Genomic DNA, 17,169 nt, shown 5'->3' with positions numbered 1-17,169 from the left:
GCATTCTCCTACCGACTCTTAGACTCGCAGGGAATTCCCCAAGCACTGTGCTGACCTTCTCTTCTTCCACCATGGGTTGGATGTTATTTGGTTCTTCTTTCCTTTCCTTCAATTGGTCAGGACACAACTTCAAATGATCTCTCGATACCGCTGCTGAGGTCTCTCCTCCATCTTTAGTCACAAGGCATACCTTCGTATTATCAAAGTTCGAGGGCAGAATGGTATAATGTTCAGCCTCCCATTGATCATCCAACTTGTGCAATCTTCTCTTCCTTTTCAAGACTTGCTCCCCTGGCGACAAAGGAACGGCAGGTGCATTTTGATTGTAAACCTTCTCCTGCTTTTGCCTTGCCTGGGCCAGACTCTTCTCTACACATTCTTGAACCCTCCTGTACTGTTGCTGCCTCTCCGTGTCTCTGTCTCAGTCAGCATCTGGTGACGCTACTTCAGGGGTCAGGACTCCCATGTCCAAGTCAATAGGCAGTTTGCCAGGTCTGGCTCTCATTAAATAGGCTGGGGTACAGTTGGTTGAGTTCACTGGGATATAGTTGTAGAGGTCCACCAGATCGGGCAAGTTCTCTGGCCACAGATTCCTCTCCTCCAAGGGCAAAGTCTTCAGGAGGTCAATCACTACCTGGTTCATCTTCTCGCACATGCCATTGGTCTGTGGGTGATACGGCGTTGTCCCGATCTTCTTACAACCATACAGGTTACAGAATTCTTGGAATACTTCTGCCTCGAAAGCTGGAACTTGATCTGTCAACACTCTTTCAGGATACCCATGTGGTCTACAGAAGTGCTGCTGGAATGCTCTGGCTGCTGTCCTGGCAGTTTGATCTTTGACAGGCACAACTACCAGGAATCTTGAGTAGTGGTCCACAATGGTAAGTGCATAGAGGTAGCCTGACCGGCTTGGAACCAGCTTCACATGGTCCAGGGCTACCAACTCAAAGGGCTGCTTGGTGATGATTGGCTGTAGAGGAGCTCTCTGGCTGTCCCGATCCTTTCTGCGTAGGTTACATTGTCCACACTCCCGGCACCACCTCTCAATGGCTTTCCTCATACCAGCCCAGTAGAACCTCTCTCGGAGCAATACTTCCAACTTCTTCCATCCGAAGTGTCCAGCTCCACTGTGGTATGATTACAGGACCATTGATGCTTCTCTCTCCTTGGGACTATCACCTGCCAGACCAGCTCATGAGTGCGGGCACTGATGCTCCTCCGACACAGCTTCCCTTCATAAATGAACAGCCGGCCTCTCTCCTTCCACAACTGCTGAGTTTCTTCAGGAGCATCCGACACTGGACGTGAGTCAGGTCGTGTCAGCAGCTCTTTCACCAGGCGGACTGCAGGGTCACTATCTTGCGTTTCTGCCCAGTCATGATGGGGCAATGGGTTCAGGGTGACCTCCTTCAAGCCAGACCGTCTGTTCCTCACTCCTTGTGCACGCTGGGCTGCAAGTGGCCGGTGGAAGGGAGGTAGCTCTATCTCTTCAAAAGCCTCAGGGTCTTCTCCTGCATCTGGTAGGTTAGGCATTCTGGACAGCGCATCAGCATTGGCATTCTTGTGCCCTGCCCGGTACTTGATGGTAAACTCATAGTTCGATAGCCGAGCCATCCATCGCTGTTCCAGTGCACCTAGTTTTGCAGTACCCAAATGCGTCAATGGGTTGTTGTCTGTGAAGATAGTGAACTTGGCAGAGGCTAGGTAATGTTTGAACCTTTCGGTGACAGCCCAGACTATGGCAAGGAACTCCAGCTTGAAAGAACTGTAATTATCAGGGTTCCTTTCAGTGGGGCGCAGCTTCCGGCTGGCATAGGAGATTACTCTTTCTTTCCCATTCTGTACCTGCGACAGTACTGCTCCTAGTCCCACGTTGCTGGCATCCGTGTACAGCACAAAGGGCTTGTCATAATCTGGGTAGGCCAGAACTTCGTCTCCTGTGAGAGCCATCTTCAGTCCATTCAAAGGTGGAATTTTTCTGTTTGGTCTTCTTGGACTGCCCCACCAGGAGATTTTGCATAGGGGTGGCTATTTCAGTAAAGCCTTTGATGAATCTTCGGTAGTAGCCTACCAGTCCAAGGAATTGGCGTACTTCATGGAGGTTGCTGGGCTGCGGCCAGTCCCGGATGACTGTGACCTTGTCAGGATCTGGTGACACACCTTCTGCACTGACCACAGGACCGAGGTATTGCACCTTGGGCTTCAGGAGGTGACACTTGGAGGGCTTCACCTTCAGGCCAAAATTGGACAAAGCTTCAAACACTTCAGCCAGGTGCTCCAGATGATCTTCATAGGTTTTGGAGAAAACAATGACATCATCCAGGTACAACAGGACCGTCTCAAAGTTCATGTGTCCCAGGCAGCACTCCATCAGCTGCTGAAATGTTCCTGGAGCAATGCAGAGCCCAAATGGCATGTAATTGAACTCAGAGAGACCCATTGGAGTGGTAAATGCGGTTTTCTCCTTGTCTGCCTCTGCCACGGGAACCTGCCAATACCCACTAGTGAGATCTAAGGTGGAAAAGTAATTAGCAGTTTTAAGTGCAGCTAATGATTCCTCAATTCTAGGTAGTGGGTAGGCATCTTTATGTGTGATACTGTTAATTTTCCTGTAATCAACACACATTCTCATGGTACCATCCTTTTTCTTTACAAACACTATTGGAGCTGCCCAGGGGCTACAACTGTCTCTGATGACCCCAGCCTCCTTCATCTCACTCAACATACTCTTAGCACACTGGTACTGTGTTGGGGGTATAGGTCTGTATCTCTCCTTTATGGGTGGATGGTCTCCTGTGGGGATATGTTGAACCCCTTTTGCCTGCCCAAAATCTAGTGGGTGTTTGCTGAATACTCGCTCATACTCTTGTGTCACTCTGTAAACCCCATTTCTCTGGTATGAAGGTGTAGAGTCAGTTCCCACCTGCAGTTGCTGACACCACTCTTCTGGCTGCTTCACAGAGCCATTGTCCTCCACCTGATCAGATGAGACCAAGGGCTCTGCTTCCTGCAAAGAGTTGTTACTAACAGTGAGCAGCTTGGCAACTGTGGTGTACCGAGGTATTGTGGCCTCCTCTTCCCCGCAATTCAAAAGGCGTACAGGTACTCTCCCCTTTCGTACGTCAACCACCCCTCTGGCTGTCAGGACAGTGGGCCTGCTCTCAGAGTATACCGGTTCTACCAATGCCTGGTAATCTCTCCCTCTAAGACCTATAGCTGCCCGACACCAAACCAACATTTCACACCTGGGGGATATTGCAATGGGGAAGGCATCACTCACTCTGACGCTGCCAATCTCTCCGCCAGCGAGTTCCACCTGTTGTCTTTGCATCAGGGCTCTGATCTCCTTCTGCAGGACTCGTCGTTCTCCGGAACCAGCAGTCTCAGCCACCTGTTGCAACAAGACAATAACCTCGGACAGACAGTTTTCAATTACATTTGTACCAAGAGTCATCATGGGATTACATTCACGTCGGTCAATATCAGCAACTATTAACCCTTGAGACATTACCTCTACCCGCCCCACTTTGACAGTAATTTCTTTATATCCTATCTGCGGTAAAGACTGACTATTACTAGCAACTACTGTCAGTTCATCAGTTGGGCCACGGGTAAGTTCTGAATCAGCCCAATATCTCTTGTACAGAATGTACGGCATAGTGGTCACCTGGGAGCCAGTGTCCAGCAAAGCGTTCATGGGGATGCCGTCAATCACCACAGGAAGGATTGGTCTCCCTCCCACATACTTGGCTCTCCAGTTCCTTGGGCCTGGGGATCCTACTCCTGGGGGTTGGCCCTTTGCCCCAGGGGTTGCTCGTTTAAAGGACAGTACCTGGCAAGATGACCGGCCTTGTAGCAGCGACGACAGATGGGACGTCCGTCCTGGTCATAGCGATCGTTGTTCCTTCCTCGAAGTGGCGGGGTTCTCCTCCTCTGGAGCCACGGGACATCCTCTGGTCTGGAAGCAAGCTGGATCGTTTCTTTGGAGGACACTTGTAGGGACTGCATGGTTTTGGTGAGTGCAGCCATTCCTTTGGTCAACTCCTGGACCTGAAGACGCAGCTCCTCAGTGGGATCTTTATCCAGAGTGTGGGCATCAGCCTCCACAGGGATGGAAGGGAAAGATGGGGCTTCCTGATGGTAGGTGATCGCTAGGCGCCTATGGGGGGCTGGACGGCTGTCATTGGATTCCTGCAGTACCCAAATAGCCCTGTCCTTAAATTCAGCAAAGTCCAGATCAGGGTTTTGCAAGGTGATGATACGGAACTGTCCTCTGTGGGTACTAGACAGGAGTCCTTCAATGAACTGCTCCTTCAACAGTTTATCTTCTTCCTTTACGCTGTCAGGATCAACTTGCTTGACTGCTCGCAGCGCCTCCTGCAGGTTGAGAACATAATCCCGGATACTGTCCTGCGCCTTCTGTTTACAGCTAAAGAACCTCATCTTGATTTCAGCTGCAGTGCAGGTGTCAAAGGTGCTCTTCAGTTTGGCCAGGACCTTTGCAACAGTCTCTTTATCAGTGTCCTGCCAGGCTTTCACTTCTCTCTGTGCTGCACCCGTTATCTGTCCAATCAGGATATTTACTTTCTGGCTTTCAGACAGAGGGTAGACTTTAAACAAACTGCACAGTCTCTCTTTAAATTCACTCAGGGTATGTGACTCACCCGAGTACTGCGGTAGCCAGGCCGCTCCCGGTATGTAGGGCATGGATAGCGGCATTATGGGGACCGCTGCGGCAGGGTGCTCCTCCTGGCGGTACCCCGGGGTTAGCATCGGCGCCTGCCGCTGCATCGCCGTTTGGCGCAGACGTCCCCCCCCCCCCCCCCAGTTAACGTTAGCCAGGGCCGAGGGTTATGTGAGCTCACCGGCGGCCGCTTCACAGGCCCGACGCTCCGGGCTGTAGGCCTCAGCTCCTCTTCCTCTCACGCGCTGTCCTCTCTTCCCGCGCGGCACTTCACTTCTTCGCGCTCTGAGGCAGGCCCACTTCTTTCTCCCCGCGCACGCCAAGCAGCGCGGCAATGGCGGCAACTGGCGCCAAGTTCACACAGTTCACAATCAGTCTATGGCACACAGGACCCGGGGATACCGGGCTCCGTAATCCTGTTCGTGACGCCAAATTGGGTCGCCCTCCCAGGCGTGGGGTACTCGGTACCGGGCCGGTGTCAGGGGGATGTCACAGCAGCAGTGACCCGGTCCGTGGCCCTGGGCGCCCAAGTAATGGGGGATGTAGTTAATGGAATGGAATAGTTCGTGACGCCACCTGTGGTGTTCGGCAAGGGAGATGTTAAGCCGGCGTTGCAGACAGCTCCGCTGGGACAGATGGTGTGGTGCAGTAGTGATGGTATAACCCTCCACAGGCAGGGCTGTTGTCCCAGGGCAGTGTAGCGGTGGTTGGCACAGTGATGTAGCAGTGCCATAGGGAGCAGACAAGACACAGCGGGGTGCAATTTCTGTACCTTTACTTGATAACTGCAGTCCAGGGTCCTGATTACAGATGGTAACGGAGCAGGCTAGCCTGGAAGCAATTCAGAGATTCTCTATCAGCAGACGGACTGTGCAGTCTCCTTCCTAGCGCCTTGTGGTGTGAAGCACTCCAGTACTTAGTTACTCTAGAGTTCCTCCTGTCAGATGTTCCCAAGAACCTCACTTGCACGGCAGACAGCTGTAGCCTCTCTCGGGGACTCCTCTCTAGTCCTGGATCTCTATCCAAGCTGCTGTTGTGCCTCAAGTCTTAGATGGGAATAGGGCATTTACAGCCTCCTACTCCTCTGGTATCTGCTGTAGGACCTTTAGTATCCATACAGCCATGAAGACCAGGCTCCAGTTCGTACGCTCTCAGCTAAGTGAGCTCTCCTTCCTAGCTCAACCTCCAGCTTCTTTCCACACGTCTGCACACTTCACCCTCCGCAGACTATCTGACCACTCCTTCCTCTTGGCCCTCAGAGGGCACCCCTCCCCTCCATCCTGGTTCAGAGTTCCCCCTGGTGGCCTGGAATGGAACTGTGTTGCATGTATGGATTGACTGTGAGAGAGACCCATCATTGCCTCCAAGCCTAGCATTACCCTCCCCTGGAGGAAGGCAAAGCCACTGTGGCGACCATACTCCTGGGGGCGCCACATTTGTATCTTGTATCCTGTGCTGACAGATGATGACTGTATCTTGTATCCTGTGCTGACAGATGATGATTGTATCTTGTATCCTGTGCTGACAGATGATGATTGTATCTTGTATCCTGTGCTGACAGATGATGACTGTATCTTGTATCCTGTGCTGACAGATGATGATTGTATCTTGTATCCTGTGCTGACAGATGATGACTGTATCTTGTATCCTGTGCTGACAGATGATGACTGTATCTTGTATCCAGAGCTGACAGATGATGACTGTATCTTGTATCCTGTGCTGACAGATGATGACTGTATCTTGTATCCAGAGCTGACAGATGATGATTGTATCTTGTATCCTGTGCTGACACATGATGATTGTATCTTGTATCCAGAGCTGACAGATGATGACTGTATCTTGTATCCTGTGCTGACACATGATCACTGTATCTTGTATCCTGTGCTGACACATGACTGTGTCTTGTATCCTGTGCTGACACATGACTGTGTCTTGTATCCTGTGCTGACAGATGACTGTATCTTGTATCCTGTGCTGACAGATGACTGTATCTTGTATCCTGTGCTGACAGATGATGACTGTATCTTGTATCCTGTGCTGACAGATGATGACTGTATCTTGTATCCTGTGCTGACAGATGACTGTATCTTGTATCCTGTGCTGACAGATGACTGTATCTTGTATCCTGTGCTGACAGATGATGACTATCTTGTATCCTGTGCTGACAGATGATGACTGTATCTTGTATCCTGTGCTGACAGATGATGACTGTATCTTGTATCCTGTGCTGACAGATGATGATTGTATCTTGTATCCAGAGCTGACAGATGATGATTGTATCTTGTATCCAGAGCTGACAGATGATGATTGTATCTTGTATCCAGAGCTGACAGATGATGATTGTATCTTGAATCCAGAGCTGACAGATGATGATTGTATCTTGAATCCTGTGCTGACAGATGATGACTGTATCTTGTATCCTGTGCTGACACATGATGACTGTATCTTGCAGGGACAGACGGAGCGGCTTCTGTGCTGGAGTTTGGCGGTCAGGAACTTCCACATCTTGGTGAACCTGATTAAGGCGAGTACTGCTGTTGGGGGCCACATCCTCCTGTCCTTCATGTGCCACTTTGTTCTCCGCTAACAAGACCCCAATTCTAGGATTGTAAAGACCAGGACCCTGATATTGCCTGAACCTCACAAACCTTGAGTCGCTGATAGCTGCAGGGATCTGTCCGTCATCCCAAAGATTAAATTAGTAAAACTGCAAACTGAGTGCAGGTGGTGGATAATGTGAACATCGTCCTTGGCTTCCCAGTGATCTCTCCATAGAAGATAAGATAATCCTTTAATTGTCCCACCATGGGGAAATTCAGAGCATTACAGCAGCAAGGCAGGAACAAGTACAGATACAGATGCATAAAGGCATTACATTGACGGTAGGTAGGTACATATACGAGGGGAAAAAAAAAATGTAACCGGACTGTCACAACTTTGGATCTATCAGTTCTCTGTTTGGGTCGTTCTCCGTTTTGGACAGTGCTGGTTATACAGCCTAACTGCAGCAGGAAGGAAGGGCTTTCGATAGCGCTCCCTCTCACATTTAGGATGAAGTAGCCGGTCACTGACAGTACTGCACATCTTTGTCACGGTCTCATGCATGGGATGGGAATCATTCTGCACTATGTAGCTCACCTTGGCCAGTATCCTCCTGTCGCCTACTTCCTGAACTGGATCAAGGGGGCATCCCAGGACAGAGCTGGCCCTTCTAATCAGTCTGTCCAGCCTATTCCTGTCCCTGGTTGATATGCCACTACCCCAGCACGCCACACCAAAGAAGATGACTGATGCCACAACAGAGTTGAAGAAGGATGCAAGGAGTGCCCCCCTAACTCCGAAGGCTCTTAGCCTTCTGAGCAGATAAAGCCTACTGTGGTCCTTCCTGTACACTGCATCCAAGTGATGGGCCCAGTCAAGCTTATTATTGAGGATCACACCAAGGTACTTATAGGTGTCGACTATTTCAATGTCATTTCCCTGAATGTTCACCACTACTGGTGGATTTTTGCCCTTGCGAAAGTCCACCACCAATTCCTTGGTCTTCCCGGAATTAATCCTAAGGTGGTTCCTCTGACACCACTCCACAAAAGCTTGGTTAGTGTCTCTGTATGTAGTGAAATGTAGTGAAAGATATGTAGTGAAACAGCCGGTGGCCATGAAACGTCATGATTCAGATGAAGTAAAAGTGACGAGCCAGTGAACCGACACCATAGGGTCAAGAGCGTGAGACTGGTGAAGAACCAGAAATCAGAGAGACCAAAGCTTGGAACAGCACGCCTCTTGTTAGGCGCCGACTGTGCCTTCGCACCTGGGCTCTCGCCCTACAAATGACTGCTGCTCCTGGGGCTTGGGCGGCGCCCTGATGATGGCGCCATATACACCTTGTTCTATAGTAGTCCTGCACATAAAGCAGCGTCATGTAGACCACGGCGCCTGTGTTGTGGTGCAGCCAGAAAGTCTCCCCCTTATTAATAAATTTGATGTCACCCCCCCCCCCCAGTATGCCCCCAAAAGTGTGACAGCAGGTCACTTCTGTGGGCTGATGCACCGTATGCCCGTACATGGACTCTTTAACCCCTTAACACCCAATGACGTGCAGTGTCCGTCATTGGGTGCCCTCCCCGTTTGGTGCGGGCTCCCGCTATGACCTTTTCCTGACACATGATAGCTGATCTTATCCGCTATCATGTGCCCCTAACATCTGCGGGTGAAATCGTGATTCACCCACAGCCGTTAACATGTTAAATGACAAAAAACTGACTGGCACATCCAGACCAGTGTGAATAGGTGCATACCAGGAGGAGCCGCGTCCATATACAATATACAAAGAAAGTTACTCTATCGTGATAAAGTACGTCAGCGTGAAATGTACGAAATCTGAATGGCTGTACGGCTTCTGGACACTAGGAAAGAAAACGAGCCGCTTAGCATAAAACAAGATGGTCTCAAGACAATGGTTGATGGGCAGATACAATTGGGCCACACTTTATGCTAAGCGGCTCGTTTTCTTTCCTAGTGTCCAGAAGCCGTACAGCCATTCAGATTTCGTACATTTCACGCTGACGTACTTTATCACGATAGCAAAGCCCTAGTATCCTACTGGGTTAACACTGGGAAAATAGAGCTCCCATATGACACAAATACACGAAGAACATGGCGCCAACAACCCATAAACAGTGACACAGTGTAAATCTTGCTTTTAATGATACAAAATTTTAAGATCAATCACATTCAAATGAAGACAAAGCCGTTTGGCACCGGTCAGAGTGCACCAGAATAAGAAGAACACGGGCTGCACAGTGCGCACCAGATGCCGGCACGAGGCCAATGAGATACCCAAGAGACCCCACCGTATTATAGAAATGTCTAAAACAGACAGTAAAATGGTGACCCCTGCGCATGGGGAAAATACCGTGGGAAACAATCCCTCTAACTCGTTCTATGCCACTATATAAAGGTCCTGCCAAAAATATGGCTATAATGAGGCACAGAAGGGATGAAAGAGAGGGAGGGTCAAAGTTATAGGAAAAAGGTTTTTAGCCATTACCCTTGCTGGTGTCCATCAGCGAGCGCGTACCCCTACGTGCGTTTCGCGATAGCTTCCTCGAGGCCTTTAGCTCACACTGTACCCTGTGGTGTCTGTAATGGCTCACACTCTGTACCCTGTGGTGTCTGTAATGGCTCACACTCTGTACCCCGTGGTGTGTGTAATGGCTCACACTCTGTACCCCGTGGTGTCTGTAATGGCTCACGCTCTGTACCCTGTGGTGTCTGTAATGGCTCACGCTCTGTACCCCGTGGTGTCTGTAATGGCTCACACTCTGTACCCCGTGGTGTCTGTAATGGCTCACACTCTGTACCCCGTGGTGTCTGTAATGGCTCACGCTCTGTACCCCATGGTGTGTGTAATGGCTCACACTCTGTACCCCATGGTGTGTGTAATGGCTCACACTCTGTACCCTGTGGTGTCTGTAATGGCTCACACTCTGTACCCTGTGGTGTCTGTAATGGCTCACACTCTGTACCCTGTGGTGTCTGTAATGGCTCACACTCTGTACCCTGTGGTGTCTGTAATGGCTCACACTCTGTACCCTGTGGTGTCTGTAATGGCTCACACTCTGTACCCCGTGGTGTGTGTAATGGCTCACACTCTGTACCCCGTGGTGTCTGTAATGGCTCACACTCTGTACCCCGTGGTGTTTGTAATGGCTCACGCTCTGTACCCCGTGGTGTGTGTAATGGCTCACACTCTGTACCCCGTGGTGTCTGTAATGGCTCACACTCTGTACCCTGTGGTGTCTGTAATGGCTCACACTCTGTACCCTGTGGTGTCTGTAATGGCTCACACTCTGTACCCCGTGGTGTGTGTAATGGCTCACGCTCTGTACCCCGTGGTGTCTGTAATGGCTCACGCTCTGTACCCCGTGGTGTTTGTAATGGCTCACGCTCTGTACCCCATGGTGTGTGTAATGGCTCACGCTCTGTACCCCGTGGTGTCTGTAATGGCTCACGCTCTGTACCCTGTGGTGTCTGTAATGGCTCACACTCTGTACCCTGTGGTGTCTGTAATGGCTCACACTCTGTACCCCGTGGTGTGTGTAATGGCTCACGCTCTGTACCCCATGGTGTGTGTAATGGCTCACGCTCTGTACCCCGTGGTGTCTGTAATGGCTCACGCTCTGTACCCTGTGGTGTCTGTAATGGCTCACGCTCTGTACCCTGTGGTGTCTGTAATGGCTCACACTCTGTACCCCGTGGTGTGTGTAATGGCTCACGCTCTGTACCCCGTGGTGTCTGTAATGGCTCACGCTCTGTACCCCGTGGTGTCTGTAATGGCTCATGCTCTGTACCCCGTGGTGTCTGTAATGGCTCACGCTCTGTACCCCGTGGTGTGTGTAATGGCTCACGCTCTGTACCCCGTGGTGTCTGTAATGGCTCACGCTCTGTACCCCGTGGTGTGTGTAATGGCTCACGCTCTGTACCCCGTGGTGTGTGTAATGGCTCACGCTCTGTACCCCGTGGTGTCTGTAATGGCTCACGCTCTGTGCCCCGTGGTGTCTGTAATGGCTCACGCTCTGTACCCCGTGGTGTGTGTAATGGCTCACGCTCTGTACCCCGTGGTGTCTGTAATGGCTCACACTCTGTACCCCGTGGTGTGTGTAATGGCTCACGCTCTGTACCCCGTGGTGTCTGTAATGGCTCACACTCTGTACCCCGTGGTGTCTGTAATGGCTCACACTCTGTACCCCGTGGTGTCTGTAATGGCTCACGCTCTGTACCCCGTGGTGTCTGTAATGGCTCACGCTCTGTACCCCGTGGTGTCTGTAATGGCTCACGCTCTGTACCCCGTGGTGTCTGTAATGGCTCATGCTCTGTACCCCGTGGTGTCTGTAATGGCTCACGCTCTGTACCCCGTGGTGTGTGTAATGGCTCACGCTCTGTACCCCGTGGTGTGTGTAATGGCTCACACTCTGTACCCCGTGGTGTCTTTGTACTTCATCTGAATCATGACATTTCATGGACACCAGCTGTTTCACTCCAGATTCCCTGTGGATGGATTATTGGAAGCCAAGGACTCTGTTCACATTATCCATCCCCTGTACTCGGTGTGGAGCCCTGGAAGCTCGGCCCAGGGTTGCTGCGCACTGAGGCTCTTTGCACTTTTACCTCTGTAGGATTGTGCCTGGGATCTGCCGGATTTGGGGCTTTCTTACAAGATGTTGTTTTCTCTGTAGGTGTTTGACAGTCGACCCATGCTGATCACCTGCCTGAAGGTACAAACGCTCTCCCGGCTCGCGCGGCCCCTCTCCCGGCTCGCGCGGCCCCTCTCCCGGCTCGCGCGGCCCCTCTCCCGGCTCGCGCGGCCCCTCTCCCGGCTCGCGCGGCCCCTCTCCCGGCTCGCGCGGCCCCTCTCCCGGCTCGCGCGGCCCCTCTCCCGGCTCGCGCGGCCCCTCTCCCGGCTCGCGCGGCCCCTCTCCCGGCTCGCCCGGCCCCTCTCCCGGCTCGCCCGGCCCCTCTCCCGGCTCGCCCGGCCCCTCTCCCGGCTCGCCCGGCCCCTCTCCCGGCTCGCCCGGCCCCTCTCCCGGCTCGCCCGGCCCCTCTCCCGGCTCGCCCGGCCCCTCTCCCGGCTCGCCCGGCCCCTCTCCCGGCTCGCCCGGCCCCTCTCCCGGCTCGCCCGGCCCCTCTCCCGGCTCGCCCGGCCCCTCTCCCGGCTCGCCCGGCCCCTCTCCCGGCTCGCCCGGCCCCTCTCCCGGCTCGCCCGGCCCCTCTCCCGGCTCGCCCGGCCCCTCTCCCGGCTCGCCCGGCCCCTCTCCCGGCTCGCCCGGCCCCTCTCCCGGCTCGCCCGGCCCCTCTCCCGGCTCGCCCGGCCCCTCTCCCGGCTCGCCCGGCCCCTCTCCCGGCTCGCCCGGCCCCTCTCCCGGCTCGCCCGGCCCCTCTCCCGGCTCGCCCGGCCCCTCTCCCGGCTCGCCCGGCCCCTCTCCCGGCTCGCCCGGCCCCTCTCGTCTGTTGTTGCTCCCGCTGCATCTTCTGATTTTCCTCCTCTCCTGGTGTCTGTCATAACTATACATCTTTACTGACCTTAAAGTGCTGTGGGAGCACTCGACCGTGGGGACATGCCCTGTGTGCCCCTGGGCCCGGCAGCTCTGCTTTCTGCCAGTCAGGAGTCGTCAGCATAAGTGAGTACACCCCCTGTTTTACATATATAGTATGATTTTACTCAATATCTTGCTGGGCACAAGAACAGTTTCCACTTTCTGACAATTCTCGGTTTTACAGAACATTTCCCCCATAACTTGATAGTGAGGTTATAATATAACTACAAAAGCTTCAGTCTAACCCTAAGCCCCCACCACTGGCAGCTCATGTGTCCACCGCTCTACACCGGCGGCTCATGGGCTCCCCCACCACTGGCAGCTCATGTGTCCGCACCCCTACACCGGCGGCTCATGGGCTCCCCCACCACTGGCAGCTCATGTGTCCACCCCCCCTACACCGGCGGCTCATGGGCTCCCCCACCACTGGCAGCTCATGTGTCCACACCCCTACACCGGCGGCTCATGGGCTCCCCCACCACTGGCAGCTCATGTGTCCACCGCTCTACACCGACGGCTCATGGGCTCCCCCACCACTGGTAGCTCATGTGTCCACCCCCCTACACCGGCGGCTCATGGGCTCCCCCACCACTGGTAGCTCATGTGTCCACACCCCTACACTGGCGGCTCATGGGCTCCCCCACCACTGGCAGCTCATGTGTCCACACCCCTACACTGGCGGCTCATGGGCTCCCCCACCACTGGCAGCTCATGTGTCCACACCCCTACACTGGCGGCTCATGGGCTCCCTCACCACTGGCAGCTCGTGTCCACCCCCCTACACCGGCGGCTCATGGGCTCCCCCACCACTGGTAGCTCATGTGTCCACCCCCCTACACCGACGGCTCATGGGCTCCCCCACCACTGGTAGCTCATGTGTCCACCCCCCTACACCGACGGCTCATGGGCTCCCCCACCACTGGCAGCTCATGTGTCCACACCCCCACACTGGCGGCTCATGGGCTCCCCCACCACTGGTAGCTCATGTGTCCACCCCCCTACACCGACGGCTCATGGGCTCCCCCACCACTGGTAGCTCATGTGTCCACCCCCCTACACCGACGGCTCATGGGCTCCCCCACCACTGGCAGCTCATGTGTCCACACCCCTACACTGGCGGCTCATGGGCTCCCCCACCACTGGCAGCTCATGTGTCCACACCCCTACACTGGCGGCTCATGGGCTCCCTCACCACTGGCAGCTCGTGTCCACCCCCCTACACCGGCGGCTCATGGGCTCCCCCACCACTGGTAGCTCATGTGTCCACACCCCTACACTGGCGGCTCATGGGCTCCCCCACCACTGGCAGCTCATGTGTCCACCCCCCCTACACCGGCGGCTCATGGGCTCCCCCACCACTGGCAGCTCATGTGTCCACACCCCTACACCGGCGGCTCATGGGCTCCCCCACCACTGGCAGCTCATGTGTCCACCGCTCTACACCGGTGGCTCATGGGCTCCCCCACCACTGGCAGCTCATGTGTCCACACCCCTACACCGGCGGCTCATGGGCTCCCCCACCACTGGTAGCTCATGTGTCCACACCCCTACACTGGCGGCTCATGGGCTCCCCCACCACTAGCAGCTCATGTGTCCACACCCCTACACTGGCGGCTCATGGGCTCCCTCACCACTGGCAGCTCGTGTCCACCCCCCTACACTGGCGGCTCATGGGCTCCCCCACCACTGGTAGCTCATGTGTCCACCCCCCTACACCGACGGCTCATGGGCTCCCCCATCACTGGTAGCTCATGTGTCCACACCCCTACACCGGCGGCTCATGGCCTCCCTCACCACTGGCAGCTCGTGTCCACCCCCCTACACCGGCGGCTCATGGGCTCCCCCACCACTGGTAGCTCATGTGTCCACCCCCCTACACCGGCGGCTCATGGGCTCCCTCACCACTGGCAGCTCGTGTCCACCCCCCTACACCGACGGCTCATGGGCTCCCCCACCACTGGTAGCTCATGTGTCCACCCCCCTACACCGACGGCTCATGGGCTCCCCCATCACTGGTAGCTCATGTGTCCACACCCCTACACCGGCGGCTCATGGCCTCCCTCACCACTGGCAGCTCGTGTCCACCCCCCTACACCGGCGGCTCATGGGCTCCCCCACCACTGGTAGCTCATGTGTCCACCCCCCTACACCGGCGGCTCATGGGCTCCCCCACCACTGGCAGCTCATGTGTCCACACCCCTACACTGGCGGCTCATGGCCTCCCTCACCACTGGCAGCTCATGTGTCCACCCCCCTACACCGGCGGCTCATGGGCTCCCCCACCACTGGCAGCTCATGTGTCCACACCCCTACACCGGCGGCTCATGGGCTCCCCCACCACTGGCAGCTCATGTGTCCACACCCCTACACCGGCGGCTCATGGGCTCCCCCACCACTGGCAGCTCATGTGTCCACCCCCCTACACCGACGGCTCATGGGCTCCCTCACCACTGGCAGCTCATGTGTCCACACCCCTACACCGACGGCTCATGGGCTCCCTCACCACTGGCAGCTCATGTGTCCACACCCCTACACCGACGGCTCATGGGCTCCCTCACCACTGGCAGCTCGTGTCCACACCCCTACACCGGCGTAGTAGTGCCATAGTTGATGAGTTAATAATGTGAGTCCATGTGATCACATCTAAAAAATCATGTGGCAAAGGAAAAGGGGAGAGTTAATGTGGCAATTAACCCTGTGATGGACACCAATGGTTGTGTGACCTCTCAGGGAGGAGTGCAGTACCACATTGGAGAGGATTCCCGCTCTTTGATTATCATATGCAGTTTGCCACTTTCTGCTGCTATTATCTTCTTCCTACTAGCTCGGCTGCCAACCTCCGCAGCAAGGAAGGGACAACGATATAGAGATTTCTGCGGGAAACTTATGTTAGATCCCTAGCCCACAGACAATCCCTTGAGTGACTTGTCTGTGTTATTCATGTCGGGGCTGGTATCATTGTATGTTATATACTGGATTCAGACTGATTCGCACCTTGAGAGTGATCTTAGGACACGAGTCCATTATATGGATGAAGATTATCCCGGTACCCTCTCAAACACCCCCCTCCCCCCCACCTATTTTTTCTGTCATCTCTTTTTATCACACCCTCTGTTATGTGGTTGGATCTTGTTAACCCCATGTTTATATATATATTTGACGGACATTGTTTCTGACTAGCTGGGGGCCAATAGGGATCCTTCAGGAACAGCGGTCGTTGAGCGGGGCGACCAAGGTAGGGTGCCAACCTCCGCTGTTAGGAAGGGGGGTGTTGGGGAATGATAGGGTGAAATAGTCCTTACATGTGTTCTAACAGTATTTGACCCATTCTTCAGGCAAGGTGTTTTCTAGTTGTTTTGAATTCTGGGTATTTTATTGTATTAGAATTAAAGGTTATTTTTTAAAGGTATGTGTGACGCTAGTCACTTCTCACTGCTAAGCCGTGAGTCAGAGTGATCAAGGAGTCCACGGTCGGAAGCCAGGAGGGTACGTCATAAACAGGAGGAGACAAAAGCGTAGTCAGGTAACGTTCCGAGGTCACAGTACCGGGAGGCTAAGGGGTTAAACAGGCGGGTGGTGAGAACAAAGGTAACAGATCAAGCAAACAGAACACAAGGCACAGGGAGCACAAACCTCACAAGATGAATGTACGTCTGGGAGAAGCTGCTCAGGTAAGTAGGCATGGCAATTACCTGGGATAGTGAACACCTGAGACAGGTGTAAAGAATAATTGGCTCACAGAAAATAAATTATACTGTCTACCATGTACGAATTGCTAAAGCTGAGCTGCCTGGTGTCCAAGGGGGGCTTTAAGGGCATAAACCCATGGTCCGGTGTCCCACGGCACTGATATACCTACATTTGTCAATTATTCCATTGTTGTCTTCATTTGTCGTGTGTGAATTGTCTACCTGCAGTATGGCCGCCAGTTTGTGGAGACGTTCCTGAGAGTTGGGATGCCTCTTCTGGACTGCTGCTTTAAAAAGCATTGGGTGAGTTATAGGGTGGTTGCTCCTGAGGTGTTAGGACCGGGGTAGGATGTCACTCTTGGTCCACTCAGGTGCTCACCGTTACAATCAGACGCTTTATCGTCCCCATTCTATAGATAACCACCACAATTTCTGTGACGAAGTTCCTTTATTGAAGGACTGAAATGTTACCCTTGTGGATTGCACAATAAGAATCATTATTTACTTCAAAATCAAAAAGGAGCAGTGTCAAGAAATGTATCCGCTACGCCCCATCACACATCCTTATAAAACTGCTGCCGGAAAAAGCAGTGCCAGCGTCACCCTTGTGCCACAGTGTTTACAAAGCTTCCCCTATGCTTGGCAATGTTAAACATATAGAGCACACGGATAGGACATGGATGCTATCCATGTACCT

The 17,169-nt window shown here is 53.8% G+C and overlaps 1 protein-coding gene across 4 annotated transcripts in view; it reads left to right on the top strand.

Moving 5' to 3' along the window:
* The window catches only part of FANCD2 (FA complementation group D2), a 204,465-nt gene that overhangs the window by 165,709 nt on the left and 21,587 nt on the right, over nt 1-17,169 (top strand). For all 4 annotated transcript variants that reach the window (XM_073564320.1, XM_073564318.1, XM_073564319.1 and 1 more), the window contains exons 37-39: nt 7,140-7,211; nt 11,926-11,964; nt 16,701-16,775. In XM_073564320.1, the coding sequence (XP_073420421.1) occupies nt 7,140-7,211; nt 11,926-11,964; nt 16,701-16,775 (186 nt within the window). The remainder of the gene's footprint in view (nt 1-7,139; nt 7,212-11,925; nt 11,965-16,700; nt 16,776-17,169) is intronic.

Source organism: Dendrobates tinctorius, unplaced genomic scaffold (assembly GCF_039654945.1).
Source record: "Dendrobates tinctorius isolate UK_male_01 unplaced genomic scaffold, ASM3965494v1 ptg000449l, whole genome shotgun sequence".
NCBI classification, from domain to species: Eukaryota; Metazoa; Chordata; class Amphibia; order Anura; family Dendrobatidae; genus Dendrobates; species Dendrobates tinctorius.
This window is presented reverse-complemented; position numbering and strand designations above follow the sequence as displayed.